This window comes from Cinclus cinclus, chromosome 2 (genome assembly GCF_963662255.1).
Source record: "Cinclus cinclus chromosome 2, bCinCin1.1, whole genome shotgun sequence".
Taxonomy (NCBI): domain Eukaryota; kingdom Metazoa; phylum Chordata; class Aves; order Passeriformes; family Cinclidae; genus Cinclus; species Cinclus cinclus.
In genome coordinates, this window is record NC_085047.1 from 99,338,728 (window position 1) to 99,353,500 (window position 14,773).

At 38.0% G+C, this 14,773-nt stretch overlaps 1 protein-coding gene across 1 annotated transcript in view; it reads left to right on the forward strand.

Moving 5' to 3' along the window:
- The window catches only part of FRMPD4 (FERM and PDZ domain containing 4), a 110,604-nt gene extending 97,769 nt beyond the window's left edge, over nt 1-12,835 (forward strand). The window contains 7 exon segments of the mRNA XM_062515113.1: nt 508-634; nt 2,991-3,080; nt 3,653-3,835; nt 6,979-7,117; nt 7,699-8,760; nt 9,083-10,354; nt 11,484-12,835. Of these exon segments, the coding sequence (XP_062371097.1) occupies nt 508-634; nt 2,991-3,080; nt 3,653-3,835; nt 6,979-7,117; nt 7,699-8,760; nt 9,083-10,354; nt 11,484-12,835 (4,225 nt within the window).
- Nucleotides 12,836-14,773: the final 1,938 nt, after the last annotated feature.

Sequence of the window (14,773 nt, forward strand, 5' to 3'; positions counted from 1 at the left end):
TCAAAAGGTACTTCAAGCAGAAAAATAATTTGGTAAATGGAAGAGAACTGGTGGCATTTGAGGAGGACCCAGCCCTCCCACCCAACCCCCAAACATAAAGGTGACAAGAAAATAGCTCTGATTTCCATATTCTAAAAGAAACCAATAAAATAAATCTGACATCACATGGTTGTATTATCTGCTATTTTAATTCTGTAATCATACTTGTCAATGTAATTAAGTGGTGTTTAACATAGACTTTAGATATCAAACTAAAACATTATTTTCTGAATGGCATGACTGAAGAGATGGAAGGGGTAGAAGAGAGATTATTTATAATTTTAAAATACCATTCTTTTAAGAAGTAAATATTTTAAATTTACAAAATAACATGTTATTGCAAAACTCCAGACCTTATCAACTCTCCTTCTGTTTTCAGGTAATCATTCACTTGGCATTGTAGTCACCAGTCTTTAGATAAATAATCATCACAGGAATGTGAAATTAAATATATGCCTTTTATTGCAGAAAAGAATGGGGATTAGAGACCTTTCTTCCATCTGCTGTGCTGCAAAGCATGAAAGAAAAGAACATAAAGAAAGCACTTTCCCACCTTGTCAAAGCAAATCAAAACCTGGTTCCTCCAGGCAAAAAGGTATTTCATTTGCATCTTAATGGAAAGTATGTTTTAAAAAACAAAAGTGTGGCAGGCATGGGACACATTTAAAGCTAATCCTTTGGAGAAACACCTAGCCACTATATTTTCAGAGATTTAATTTTGGGTGCTGATGCAACATAGCTAAGAACTATTAAAAATAATTAATTATGCCCCAGCTAAACTACCTTTTCTTGAGAATGACAGAGAACTGGTTATTAATACCTCAGGTATGATAACCATGTACATATATGTTTTAATTACTTAGTGCTTTCTGTGAATGGCTGGTTTGCTAGGAAAGTTTTTGTTCTCTCTCTGATGGTCTCACCTGTCATGAAGACTGTTTTTCAGATTGTTTTCAGTTACACTGTAGAGAAGGACTTTTCACTGGCCAAGATCTAACTGGATAGATGATGGTCCTTGCAGTAAATGACCCTCCTTGCTGTTGCAAAATGCTTTTCTTAGCACTCAGCTTTCACTTCAGCTGGCAAAAACACGGATAAGACAAAGTCTCTGAGAAATACCTTTGTTACATGCATACAGCTGAGACTGATTTTAGACACCATAATGTGGTTTCTTAGTGCAGGTCATCTTCTCATTTGTAGTCAGTGGAGAGAAATAGGCACTTTCAGGGAGGGATTCATCCCATCCCACATTTGGGACCAGAAATAGGTTAGATTGCTTGTGTCCTAGAAATGCTTATTTCTCTTCATGGTCTAAAAAAAGAACCTAGGAATAACTAGTTGAGACATAAAACAAGCTGAATCCTACTTCATGACACTTTGTTTCTGAACCAAAAAAACCTCAAAACAGCTGCTGCCTGAGCTAAGGCTCGTTGTGATCAGCAGAAATCCTGCCTGGAGGTCTCAGAACACATCATGACTGTGAAAATAGCTCTATTTGTTTGACCTCAGGAACAGAGGCTGAAGCACTGCATGTCTTCTATACTGCTGAAACTAAAGCTACATTTTGCCAATTGCTTATTATTTATCTTGGTAGTATCAACTTGGGTTTATTTTGGAAGCCATCACTGCTGCAGGCCTTACAGGTCTAAGATATGCCTTACAGTGGGATACCAGTATCAGCTCTTGGTTAGAAGAGGTATTGCAACAGTCCCTTCCTGCAGCAAGCAGACTTTGTTGGGTTTGCTTCATTCTTTTTGATTTGAGCTTTGGAAATATGTTGTTTGCCAACCTGCTTGCTTAGCAGGTAGGTCTGAGAAAGAAAACATCTGAGCTCTTCATCACCTCCTGTTTCACTTGTAGGTACTGACACAAGAACTGATTTCTTTCCGGGGTCTTCCCTTCCTTCACAAGAAGGGAAACTTATCATTCTCAGGATTCTCCTGGTTTTTTACAACCCTTGTGTGTTTCTGCATCAAATGAAAATGAACACCTGGTGAAGCAAAGGACAAAGCACTACCAATAGTTGCTCTGCTTTGGATCCATTTCCTCCTTTTTGCCTAGGAAAAATTTAGGATGGGGCCCTTAAATGCTGTTTGAGATTAAATCAGATTTTGAATTAGAAATCCAGTGACTGGAATGAAACTAGCAAATTATATGAGACTGTTTTATATTACCTTCTAAAAGTCCAGATACAGGGTTTACACAAAGGAAGTGTAAGGTTTAGATTCAGACTGCTGAAATGAACTGTTTCTTGTTTCCCTTCTGTCTCATAAAGTATTTCCAAATTGTTGTTTTTTGGGTTTTTTTTTTTAAGCAGTTAGTTTAAGCTCAGAGGAAAAAAAAGAGACAAATTCTGACCTGTATCACATGACATGGTCATATGTATTCATGTACTGTATTTAGCTTTCTGATTTATTACCAGCTAAATGTAGTGGAAGAGTGTTATTTTAGAAAGTAGGAAATGCAGTAACAAGTTGTAATATATGCCAAACACCACAAGTACCTAGCAAAATGTAGCTGACAAATGCAAATTTTTTTGTTCTCTTTCTCTACATAGGTACATAAACATTTAAGAACTGATGGAGTTTATGAATGGAAAGCTGCTGTCTTAGCCTTGAAATCCCTCAGTGAACAGATGTTTAATCTGAGTACTTTAACATTTTCCCTTCATTAAAGCAGTCAGGATGTTCTTTAAATGCTCTGATCTGCCCATTCCCAAGTCATCAGTGCATTTTAACTGAACAAGCAACAAATTAATTTTAAGAATGAAACTGTTTCTCCTCACTGTTTCTCCTCATCTGAAGCTCAAGCATCTCAAGATTTAGTTTCAGCCTCCAAAGAGCTGTTATTGCACACCATTCTCTTTATATTGCACAAATACTTTTTCTTTCAGAATTTTATAATGTCATGATTTCCACAGCTACCTCTTACCCCTGTTTCTCCTTTCTCAGCTTTCTGCTCTGCAAGCCAAGGTGCATTATCTAAAGTTCCTCAGTGATCTCCGATTATATGGAGGCCGAGTCTTCAAGGCAACACTAGTGGTAACATTTCTTTTAAAAAAGTCCCTTTTGATTGTTTTATCTTTTTTTTTAAGATGGATTATATAATTTTCTTTAGAGGTTTAGGTTCTATTCATATGCTTAAAAACCATTTTTAATTGAACCGAATCACCTTTTGTTTCTTTTCATCTTGAAGATAACATATCTGTCATAATATAAATTTTACTGGGAATTTGGAGATAGTTAGCACTTTCTTAGCAAATGCCATCCAATTATCTATTGAATGCTAAAATTGTTAGTCTGGGAAAATCTTAATGACAAAGTTTTTCTTTTAACAGAAGCAGAGTCCACTCATCGTCTGTCCATCTAACTATCCACCTAAAATCTAGAGTGCAATCAACATCCAGCAAGAAATTTCTTTACTTTTTTAAAAATTATGAATCAAGTATGCTCTTGTGTATTGTATCTATGTAGTAAAAAGCATAATAATCTTTAATGTAGAAACGCTGTGCAAATGTAACTCTATGTAACTGAAAGAAGGGAGTGGTGATTTGTGTCGCTATGCGCTACTTGTCATGTTTTTTACTTGTGTTTTCTTTCTTTTTCTGCTAAAGCAGGGAGAAAAGCGTTCAGAAGTGACTCTGTTAGTAGGGCCACGGTACGGGATCAGCCATGTGATAAACACCAAAACAAACCTTGTGGCTCTCCTGGCAGACTTCAGCCATGTGAACAGAATCGAGATGTTTACAGAAGATGAAAGCAGTGTTAGAGTTGAACTGCATGTCTTAGATGTAAAAGTAAGTTTGTTACTGATTTATCTTGATATAACATCTTCTAATAATGTTTTTGTCTTTGAGGATCAGATTGAGCTAAGCTGTTCTGAACATTTTCATGCCAATGTACTCTGAGAGTACTTTTTCAGCTCTTTTTTCATGGTACATTTATAATATAGGTTGGGCCTACCATGTACTAGGCTGGTGTTTTCCAGCACCAGCATTCTGCTTTGATTTTTCTCTCACCTGGCCCCCAGCAACTTGCTTTGTTATTATCTTCATGGATTTCCATGATGAGGTGATGATGAAATTTGTCTTCTTTTGAAGGTTCTTCTAGTGTAATATACATTATTATTACCAGTAAACAATTGCCAGCTGCACCTGTAATCCAGTGTTATATCCACAAAGTTTACTGCAAGTAACCACACAACAGTTGCCAATTAAATAAACTGTAAGAATGCCTGGGTTTTTTTCTTAAGTTTTATAATTCCAGTTTGGTATTCACAGGTGGTCATCATCTACCTATAGTTATTTAATTTCTTTAAAATCTCACTTAACACTTTGCATCTGTGTGGCATCTAGTGGCAAAATGAGTGGAGTTTTGTATGTTATACTGTCCAGGTTATTTTTAGTGTGGTTTCTATTAGTTTTGAAGTGAAAGGCTTCATAGACTTTCTAGGGCATTAATCTGAATAACCAGAGATCAAAGGAAGAGTTCTCATTGTATTTGAAACGTAAATATTTGATTAAAATAAATACAGCCTAGCAGTTCATTTTGCTTACCCAACTATACACAAAAAGCACACATGAGGAATATTTTACTAGGCTTCTGCTTTGAATGCTTTAGGTATATTGACCTGGAACTGTTCTTCTGTATTTAAGGTAGTGAAAAAACATAGCTGTAAAGTAATCTAGATGCTCTTTGCCAGCAATTTAATGGTAGCACCTGAGGTTCCCAGACTGCTTTGTCTGCATTACTGTGCTAAACTCATAGCTTTCTTGTAAGAAAGCTATTATCACCTTTTTACAGATGGAGAAAGTAATATAGAAATTATAGAATTAAATCCTGCCCATAAGTAATATACAGCACTGTATGCCATAGTATTATGTATTACCATGGTAATATGTTGTTATATATTATAATACTGTTACTGTCTTATTTCAAATTGTGCATATCCTCATCTCCTTGCACTTCAGCACATGTGATCTTAAACCCCGAGAGACTGACTTAAAAATAAAAATCTAGGAGGCTCCTGATGGAATTTGAAAAAAATGTTGCCTCTCTGTGGGGCATAAGTAGGGGTTGTAACTATGTCCTGTGAAGGAGATGCAGGCACACACAGGTAGGTATTCTCAATGATGTTTTCATCCTTTCACTTACCCTCAAGAAGCAGGTTCATACTGAATGTACCAGTATATGTTATATATGATATTATTTTCTTAGTGAACAGACAGTTTGGACTTTTATTTTATTTTTGTCTCTTTAAATATGTTCTCAAGCATGTTTCAGTTGGCAGAAACACGCAATAAAAGTTTAGCTGTCACAGGACTTTTCAGTAGATTAGCAGTTCTTCACAGCATTGTTTTCAGCAATCTGAGAGTTCTGCGTAATTCATCAATTTCTGCTAATCACTGCAGAAAATTTGAGATGAATGTAGCATTTCAGATGTCAGTTTTTAGTAGTTGCTCAGAAGAACAGATTAATTAATCCACTGTAGGTTTAATAATTTATAGTAACTATAACAGCTATAGTTGAATACCTCTAAAGAAGCATGCACTGAAAAGAAGCTCTAGCTGTAGTAAAAATAGGTTAAAGAAAAAAAAAACAAACTCATATATTTTTTCCAAGTTGATAAAAACAGTTTATACAACATACAGAGCACCTGGAACATGGTGGCCTAAGGTGCTGTAGCACAGGCTTTTAAAAAGTCATCGGACCTATTGTGGGTTTGGTAGTAAGCTGTAACTAGTTATGTTTTGGCCACAGCTTCCGTAAGAATCAGTTGTCTTTTTACTACTAAGGAGCTGAGTAGTTTGGAAAGCCATCCTTGTTGTATGTGACATTCCTCCTGGAATGAATGATAAAGGTCCTTGCATCTGTCTTGTGACAGTGGGCTCTGCATGCTAAATTATGATAAATTGTCACAGATGTCCACATACTATGAGTCGCTACAAACTGTGAGTGATAAGATGGGTTGTCTATGGTCTAATTTCTATCCATGCATCATGGTAAGGGATTCATTTTTATTTCCTGTCTAGGGGTTTTAGAGGCTAGCCACCTTAATAAATCACATTGGAGAAGAACAGCTTTTGGTATTAAAACCTGTAGAGACAAAATTTTTATGCAAGAAAGTGAATATGTAATGGCAAAAGAAAAATTAATTAAAGTATGTTTCACATGGATGTCTTGGGTTTGATGCTTGCTATCCTGGCAGCCATAGTTTTCCAAAGCTGTGAGGTCTCACTTTTTGTTGGGACTCTTTGTTTGTTTGTTTGTTTTTTGCTTTTTTTTTCCCAGTGTTTTGTATTTGTTTTCTTTGCTGGTCACCCTTCTGGTGGTCTTTCTCTGATATCCTCGTCTCTGTTTATCTGCTTATTTTTTCACCACTTGTCAGGCCACAACCACTGAAATCTTTTAACGAGTCCCTGTCTTGCAGTGTATTGATAGCTTTAACCTGACTGCTGTATTTTATTAAACCTCAACTTTCCCTGACTGTTTGCTTCCCCTGTCATGCTCCTTTGCATATAATTAGTGCACCACATTTTCTGGGATGCAGTAGATTCCCATACAGCTGCAAGACTCCAGCACCTAATGTACTAGGTTCTTCACCTGTGGCAGATTCAGAGTAACATTAAGTAGTGCTTTTGCCAGACTAAGATAACTATGCAAGAAAAAGATGGAGCAAGAGTCTTAAAATAATTCGCTTCATTCAGAAAGAGAGCAATCAGTTGTTAAGATGTCTAGTTGGACTTCTACCTTACTACAACTCCAATCTTGACTAAACTTTTATATACCGTTTGATATTTGTAGTGAGGAAAATTAATTCTCAAGTGTACTTTTCAGTGTGGTGTTTGTGATGTAATTACTTTTGCTTCGATGTAATAGTATTGTTAACAGGCAAACAAATTGAGGAGGAACAGTCTTAACTTGATTGTATTTTTCTTAGCCTATTACTCTTCTGATGGAGTCATCAGATGCAATGAATCTTGCTTGCCTAACAGCTGGATACTACAGACTGCTGGTTGACTCAAGGCGTTCAATATTTAACATGGCCAACAAGAAAAATGCAGGGAGCAGAGAAACAGGTATTTATCTCACAGTATGTTAACAATGGCCCAGTGTATAAAGCAGAAGTCAACTTAAGCCAGAGCACCTCCAGATAAATAGAAGGCTGTCTCAAGTGAGATCTGATTGCTGACTCAGACCTAGCACCATAGTATTCAATTCAGCTTTATAATGTTCCAATACCCAGCCTATGATAGCATCTTCATGGTAAAATAAACCATGTGTCAAATTTTCTTCATACTCTAGTAGACCCCTGTGAGTGTTATTATTTTATATGCATATATCTTTTGTCAGAATACATATGGTGTTGGAGAAACCAGCTGCTTCTGTGTTACTGTGCCTGGAATAGCGTTTGTACCTGGCTGAGGTTTACATTTGTTTTAGAATACAAGAAGTACTGGTTAAACCAGTTAAAGTTCAGATCATTAAGTCAACAGATGACTTAATGAGAGGTAAATTTGAAAGCATTTTCTGAAATATTTGATGGCTCAGCTATCCTACTCAGAGTGTTTAATACTCAGCATCAACAAATGATTGTTTACAAATTACATTACTTTGTTCTTTGATTTCACAATGTTGATTTTATTTCACCATGCTATAGGAGCTGAGAATAGAGGGAAGCATAATATCCTTGCTTCTGAGTGGAATTGTATACCAAAAACTACCACTTTCCTGGCCGAAGGAGATCAGGAGGCTCAAATGTCCTTTGCTGATCCAAAGCAGAAGACTGGAGATGTTTCTGAAAGTCTGTTATGTCAAAAAGAACACAGACATCTGTACATAGAAAATAGTTATAATTCAGGTGGATTTGATCAGCATCTGCCCAAACAAAGTGACCCTGCTGAAACAGAAGAAAGCAGAAATTTTAACCAGCCTTCACTGCTGTCACTCTCAGGTTTGGAACCTAGCAAGAAAGCACAGGATACCACCAGGGGAGCAAAAGTTTCCTTTATATTTGGAGATCCCAACTTGGATAGTATCAGTCCCCAGACTCTTGGCTATGAAAGACTTTTGGATGAAAGTCCAGAAGTTCTAGAAAAACAAAGAGCCATTTATCTTAGCAATGCCAATGATATTAAAGGCCTGGAATTGTCACCAGATGCTGAAAGCATTCAGTTTGCTACAAATTCTGTTTACACAACTATAAGCGATGGTAAAATATTTGGAGCTGCGGAAGGGATAGAAGAGCCTTTGCTGCATGATATCTGTTATGCAGAAAACACTGATGATGCAGAAGATGAAGATGAAGTAAGCTGTGAAGAAGATATTATGGTAGGAGAAATCAATAGGCCTGCTCTTCTCAGCCTTTCTGGTTCTAGTGATGACATTATTGATTTGACTTCACTTCCACCTCCGGAAGGTGATGACAATGAAGATGATTTCCTCTTGCATACCTTAAATATGGCCATTGCTGCTCCTCCACCTGGCTTCAGGGACAGTTCTGATGAGGAAGACTCTCAGAATCAAGCGACACAGCCTAGAGACAACAAGGAGCAAGACCATAATCTAGGCAATGATGACATTCCAGTGTCACTTATCGATGCTGTCCCTACTAATACCGAGGGGCAGTGTGAGAAGGGGCTAGATGATGCTGTAGTCTCTACACTTCAAGCACTAGAAGCTTTGGCTGCTTCAGAGGAACAGCAGACGAATGACAACTCAGGTTCTTTCACCATAGTTACATTTATTCATTGAAAATCATTCCATCTCATCCATTTAACTTTGGAAGTACTCCATTTCATGAGGGTTGGTTTGGTTTTTTTTTAGTTCTCCTTTTATCTTTTGCCATCATTTTGCATACATCATATTTCATATTTAATGGAGCCACCACTGTTATTAAACTACCTATCTCGGGAACTGTGCAATAAAGTCAGAGTATTCTTATAAAGAATATTTTTGTCTCTAATACACCCCATTTTGCTTGTCGCTTATCCAGTGCCTCAGCTGCTGTCATTTAATTGACTCTTATTTTTTGTGGCTTGCAGGTGTAGCTATCCTGCGAGCATATAGCCCTGAGTCATCTTCAGATTCTGGCAATGAAACAAATTCCTCTGAAATGACTGAAAGCTCTGAACTAGCCACAGCACAGAAACAGTTGGAAAACACTGCACGTATGTTTCTGACCACAAGTGAAGGCTACCAACCGCTTGTGGAAGAGCAGACTGAATTTCCCATCGCTAAGAATCAGGCTGGAGGGCCAGGCATGAAGCCCTCACAGCCTTTGGCTGGTGGTCAGGCTGCAGAGCTACAGTCAAAAGTTGTGCCTTCAAAGCAGATTCTTCATTCCGATAACATGGAAATGGAGCCAGAGACCATGGAAACAAAATCTGTCACTGATTATTTTAGCAAATTGCACATGGGATCCTTGGTATATTCTTGCACTAGTAAGAGGAAAAATAAGATGACAGATAGCGAAGTAAAAGCATCCTCTGATGGAAATGCTACTGTGAAAAAGCAACAGGGAAATAAAAAATCAGAGTCTGATGAAGATCTAAAAGCTAAATTTGGAACTCTTTCAGCAAGAGACAGCCAGCGCCTAAGCACTTTTAATGTGGAGAGAACTGCCTTTCGCCAAAGATGGTATGCTGCCGATGATGGGGCAGCAGATAAGCCAAGCCCAGAAACAGTTAATGGGAAGAATTTTCCAAGAGTTCCTGTCCTTGGTAAAACAGAAACTGACTGTAAGGATGAAGTGGATCCTGAGGTGGATCAGGATGATACCTCAGGGCTTAGCCAAGGTGAAAACTTCCTGTCAGATATGACTCCCGTGTCTTCAGCCAAAGACCTAAATGATGCAGAAGATACTGATTTATCTGCAGATGACCATCCTTCAAAGCTTCCAGAAGCTGAGCAGAGTGTGGCTAGACTTTGTGAGTATCACCTGGCTAAGCGCATGTCATCTCTTCAAAGTGAAGGCCATTTCTCACTGCAGAGCTCTCAGTGCTCTTCAGTGGATGCAGGATGCAGCACGGGCAGTAGCACGTGTGCTACCCCTGTTGAATCCCCTCTTTGTACCTCTGATGGTAAGCACATCATCTCTGATCCATCAGTGAAGGGCATTGCCTATGTTCCAGCAGATGAAAGAGCTGCCATTCTTCCAAACCATGGAACGACGTACAAGGACCTGCACCAGCAGCCTGAAGCCGTGTGTCACAGAATGACAGTGCCTGTTGTGCATTCAGCAATTAATGCTGAACCACTTTTTGGCACTTTGCGAGAAGGATGTCATCGGATCCCCAAGATAAAGGAAACTACAGGTACAGCAGTAATAGAGTGTTTCTTGTGTTTATTCTTAAAGCTACAAGTTCATGTTGAGGTCTAGGTAAGACATTTCTATTATCTTTATCTGGAGCTACATCATCAAGCTGTAGCAGACAGTGAGATTAGACCTTCGGTTTCTCTGTTCATTTTATTTGTTGTGATATTCTGATGAGCTGCATACAAAGATCAACTTTTTAAAAATCCTCTCATTGCAGTTAAAATATTTGGAGGGACAGTGATGGAGAGGCCTCTCTAACACTCTTTGGAAGCCTCTCCAAAATCCAGTCACTTGAGTCCAAAATATTTGTTAGGTTGTAAAATTACTTCAGAATTTATATTGATTTAGAGGAGCAAAACCTTTGATTCATTTCTTAGGTATCTTATATGCTATTTTAGCTGGTTGTCAAAAACATGCCAATATGAATAAAGAGCTCTAGATGTTAAGAATAAGAAAATGTCACTACCTTATTAAGCATGAATTTACTTCACAATCTGACAGTAAGTGTTTCTTCAAAGTTATAAAAAAATGCACAGTTTTCAGAGACAGCATTGAAATTCTTTCAGTTGGATTTTAAAGATTTCCCTCTTCTTGGATTGCAACCCACATGTAGCAGTAGTGTGTGAATGCATGAAAATCCAAAAGTGGAACAGACTAGGATTTAGAATGAGAAATAATCTTTCTCTGCCAAAAACTTCCACAAAACCAAACCAAAATTACCATGAACACATCTTCCCATACTCTTTCAGGTGTAGCGAAAGAAGGTATTTTAATTTGAAATTATTAATCTAACTAGTTAATAGAAAACATGCAATACATGTATTAGGGGAGATTTAGGATGTTTTGTACATAATTTGCTATTCCTTTTCTTTGAGTTAGTCTGCTGTAGTGAAATGAACAATTACTTCTAAATTATAATTTGTTGACCAGTTGTAAAAGGCATTTTAGTGAAATATAAAAGGCTGGTAATGAATTTTTGTTGGAATATTTTGAGGAATGGGGACCATTGGGAAATACCAGGAAACCATTTGTACTGACTGTTAAAAGATATTTTAAAGTTCAACCTTTGAATATTATCAGGGTGATGCTTAATTATTCTGTCTGCTCTTCTACTACCCCTAGTGTAGCTTTCACAGAGCCTGAAAAGGGAAGACAAGGAGGCATGCCTACAGCTTTTCCTGGACAGCCTCTAGCTGACTCCATCATGCTATCATCCATGCTATCAGAATCAAAGGTGCCAAGTCAAAATGAAGACTCTTGTGACATTCCCAAAGTAAATCAGGCTTGTGGGGCAACAGTTAGTTTATGGCCATATGACATGATAGGAGGAAGCCTCAGGATGCCGCAGAACAAGAAAATGCTGAGACGCAGCAGCAGCAGCAGTAGCATTGGAGGATCTGCAGGCACTGAGATGCTGTTTGAGAAGAAGGCAGCCACGGCCAGCTTGAAATGCCTGGACACCACCCAAAAGGATGAATCCCGATCGGAGAAAAGGGTGGAATCTTCCCTGGGCAAAAAGCTGTCAAAAAGTTACTCTCAGAGTTGTGTGTATGTCAGCACTGATAGGAAGGACAGTAAGAGGTGTGCAGGAACAGGCACCAGTCAGAAGGACTCCAAGCAGTGTCGAACACTGCCCTTGCGAAGGCTGGCCAGCAGCACCTGGAGGTGTCGGGGCCCCTTTAGCTATTGCTTCCTGAGCAGAGGAAATGATGACAACGAGGAGGAAGATGACCGAGACAGCCATCAGCTCTCACATCTCTTCGAACCACAGACCCCGTGTGAGCTGGCAGAACCAGTTGCTCAGTCATCCAGTGGCAATGAGCAGAAAGTCTTGGAGTCCCCGAAAGCTGCTGAGCCCCCACATGATGCAGTCAATGAGCATGAGAAGAGCAGTGCTGACATCCAAGGTGGCCAAATTGATGTGAATCTCAACGATTTAGCCTTCGATGCACGAATCACACGAATAAATGTGATGAAAGAGAAGACTTATGCAATGCCTGATGGATTTATTGCAGCACAAAAGGATGCCAATGAGCTACTCTCACTGGTCCGAGCAAGTATGGGCAAGAGAGAAGATTTACATCCAGAAACATATGACCTTAAACTTTCTAAGTACAAACAACTGTTATCTTTGGAATCGAGACAGTTGGGAAGTGCCTGCAGGAAAATGGCCATGGCTGATAAAAGCCCTGAGGAAATGCTTTTAGCTATGACTTCCAGCTTTCAAGTACTCTGTTGCTTAACAGAAGCCTGCATGCGTTTAGTTAAAGTCATGAACTCTGAAACACAGCAGCAGGAAATTATAGCTAAGATAGACGAGGTTGTAATAAACTACATTTGTCTTCTGAGGGCTGCAGAAGCAGTGTCAGGCAAGACCTCCGGTGATCCTAGCATTAAACTCTTGGCTCGACATTCAAATACCATGGCCGCTATTGTAAGCACACTAACACGTTCTCTTAAAATGCTTTTAAACAAATAAAATACAAAAGTCACTTCATAATCTACCTTTGCAAAGCCATACATAAAAAAATTTTATTTACTGTATGTGTATGAACTAATGTAACAAACTCAGCTTTCTCTGTATATTTTGTTATTTTATATAAAATAGGTATGAGATTAAAAAGAGTTAAAATACTAAGCATTGACAGAAGTAATGACTAGGTCTGTCCTTTGGTTTATACAAAAACAACAGCCAAAAAACCTTATCCCCACGATCAGAAAAACAAACAGAAATAAGTCCCACACAGGAGCAAATGATGTTTGGCTATTTTTCATATAGTCAAATTTATGATTGTATGAAGTGAACCTCTAGAGCCTGTTATGTCAATGAAATTGTTTTCTGTTTCATCCAAGTTTTCACTTGGAGAATGCTCCATGTTTAGATTAATTAAATCATAATGTATATAACACAATATTTAATGTTTTAAAATTATAATTTTTAAGCATTGAAAATAGCAAAAAGACATTTAAAATCCAAGAGACTATTATAACTTACTAGAGAATATATATAAAATAAATGACTCTTTTGTTCATATGGACTGAATTACCTGATTCTTCTTTTCTAGGAAATTCTGTACTTAAAAAAAAGTATTGAATATATGAATATACAAACTTCAGAGGGGATCTGATGTTTTGAACTTTAGTGTTGGCGTTTTAGACAGTGAAGGTAACTGTGGAGGACTGAGAACACAGAAACCAGAGTGATGGCGGTTCTCTCTGAAATGAAAGATTGATGCCATAATGGTCAGACCAGAATGTATGAGGCAGGTCTACACACCCTTTTTCCTGGTAAATGACAGAGAGGACCATCAGAAAATTCCTATGCTGTTTACTGTTTCATCATATATTTATGGTGCACCTGAACAACATGGACTGCATCTATTTTGTTAAATATTTTATACTTCATATTTTATGATTCTGAATGTTTAACTGTAAATAAGTTAGAAATAAAATGAAATTTTCAGAATACAATAAATATCTCTGAAATATTTCCAGCTAGAGACAGTTCTTCTCTTGAGTGATGACAAAGGCAATTTGTGAATTATCTCTTCCATGTGAACCTCTCTGGAAAACATTTTGTAGCCTTGTGTTTGAGAGGCAGCCAAAGAAACAGCTCTCAGTTATGGCTGGCAAATAGGGTTTCACAAGAGTGTCTGATGAACTTCTCAGTGACCGAAGAGCAGCAGCCTCCATTCTCCAAACTGATGTAGGTAATTTTCACCTGTTTCTCATAACACCTTGTGCAAAGGGTATTACTGCTCTTGTTTTGAAAACTTACCTTTTCAGTTGAAGCACACATGAAGCTGTGTGAACAAGAATGACTAAACCAACAAAATTAAGGAGCTACTTTCTTGCACTTCACTTCATAAAACAAAGACATGCCTTTATTTCTAACTGCAGATAAACATCTTCAGAAACACAGTACCAGAAGTTTAATCTGTTGTCCATAGTAGAAAAATCTGATTTCTGAGACAAATTCACTCAGTAGTACACGGACCCACTTTGGAGGACTGCTCAGAGATAGGCTGCAGGCTGACTTTCACTGTTGGTGGGTGACAACAGTTTGTCCTGTGTGGTGCTGACACTCAGTGCTCTCATTCTGGCAGCCCAGAGAGTGGGGCTGTGGGTGCTGCTCTGGTGCTGCAAACATTATGGGACTTGAATATTTCATACCGGGGAAAAAAATCAAGCTGAACTGTTGCATTGGTATCTATTCCTTGATGGTTTTCTGAGTTTATTAAAATGTCAACAGTGATTTAGAAATACTAAGTTTCAAAAATAAAATTAGATTGTCACAACTAAGTATTGACATCGATAGGAATGTGTCACTTTAAGCACTTTGAGTCCAGTTTTTTTGTTTCCACTTCTTTTCAATTGATGTAATTGTATTTCAAAGGTAAGTAGATTTTTGTTCTTC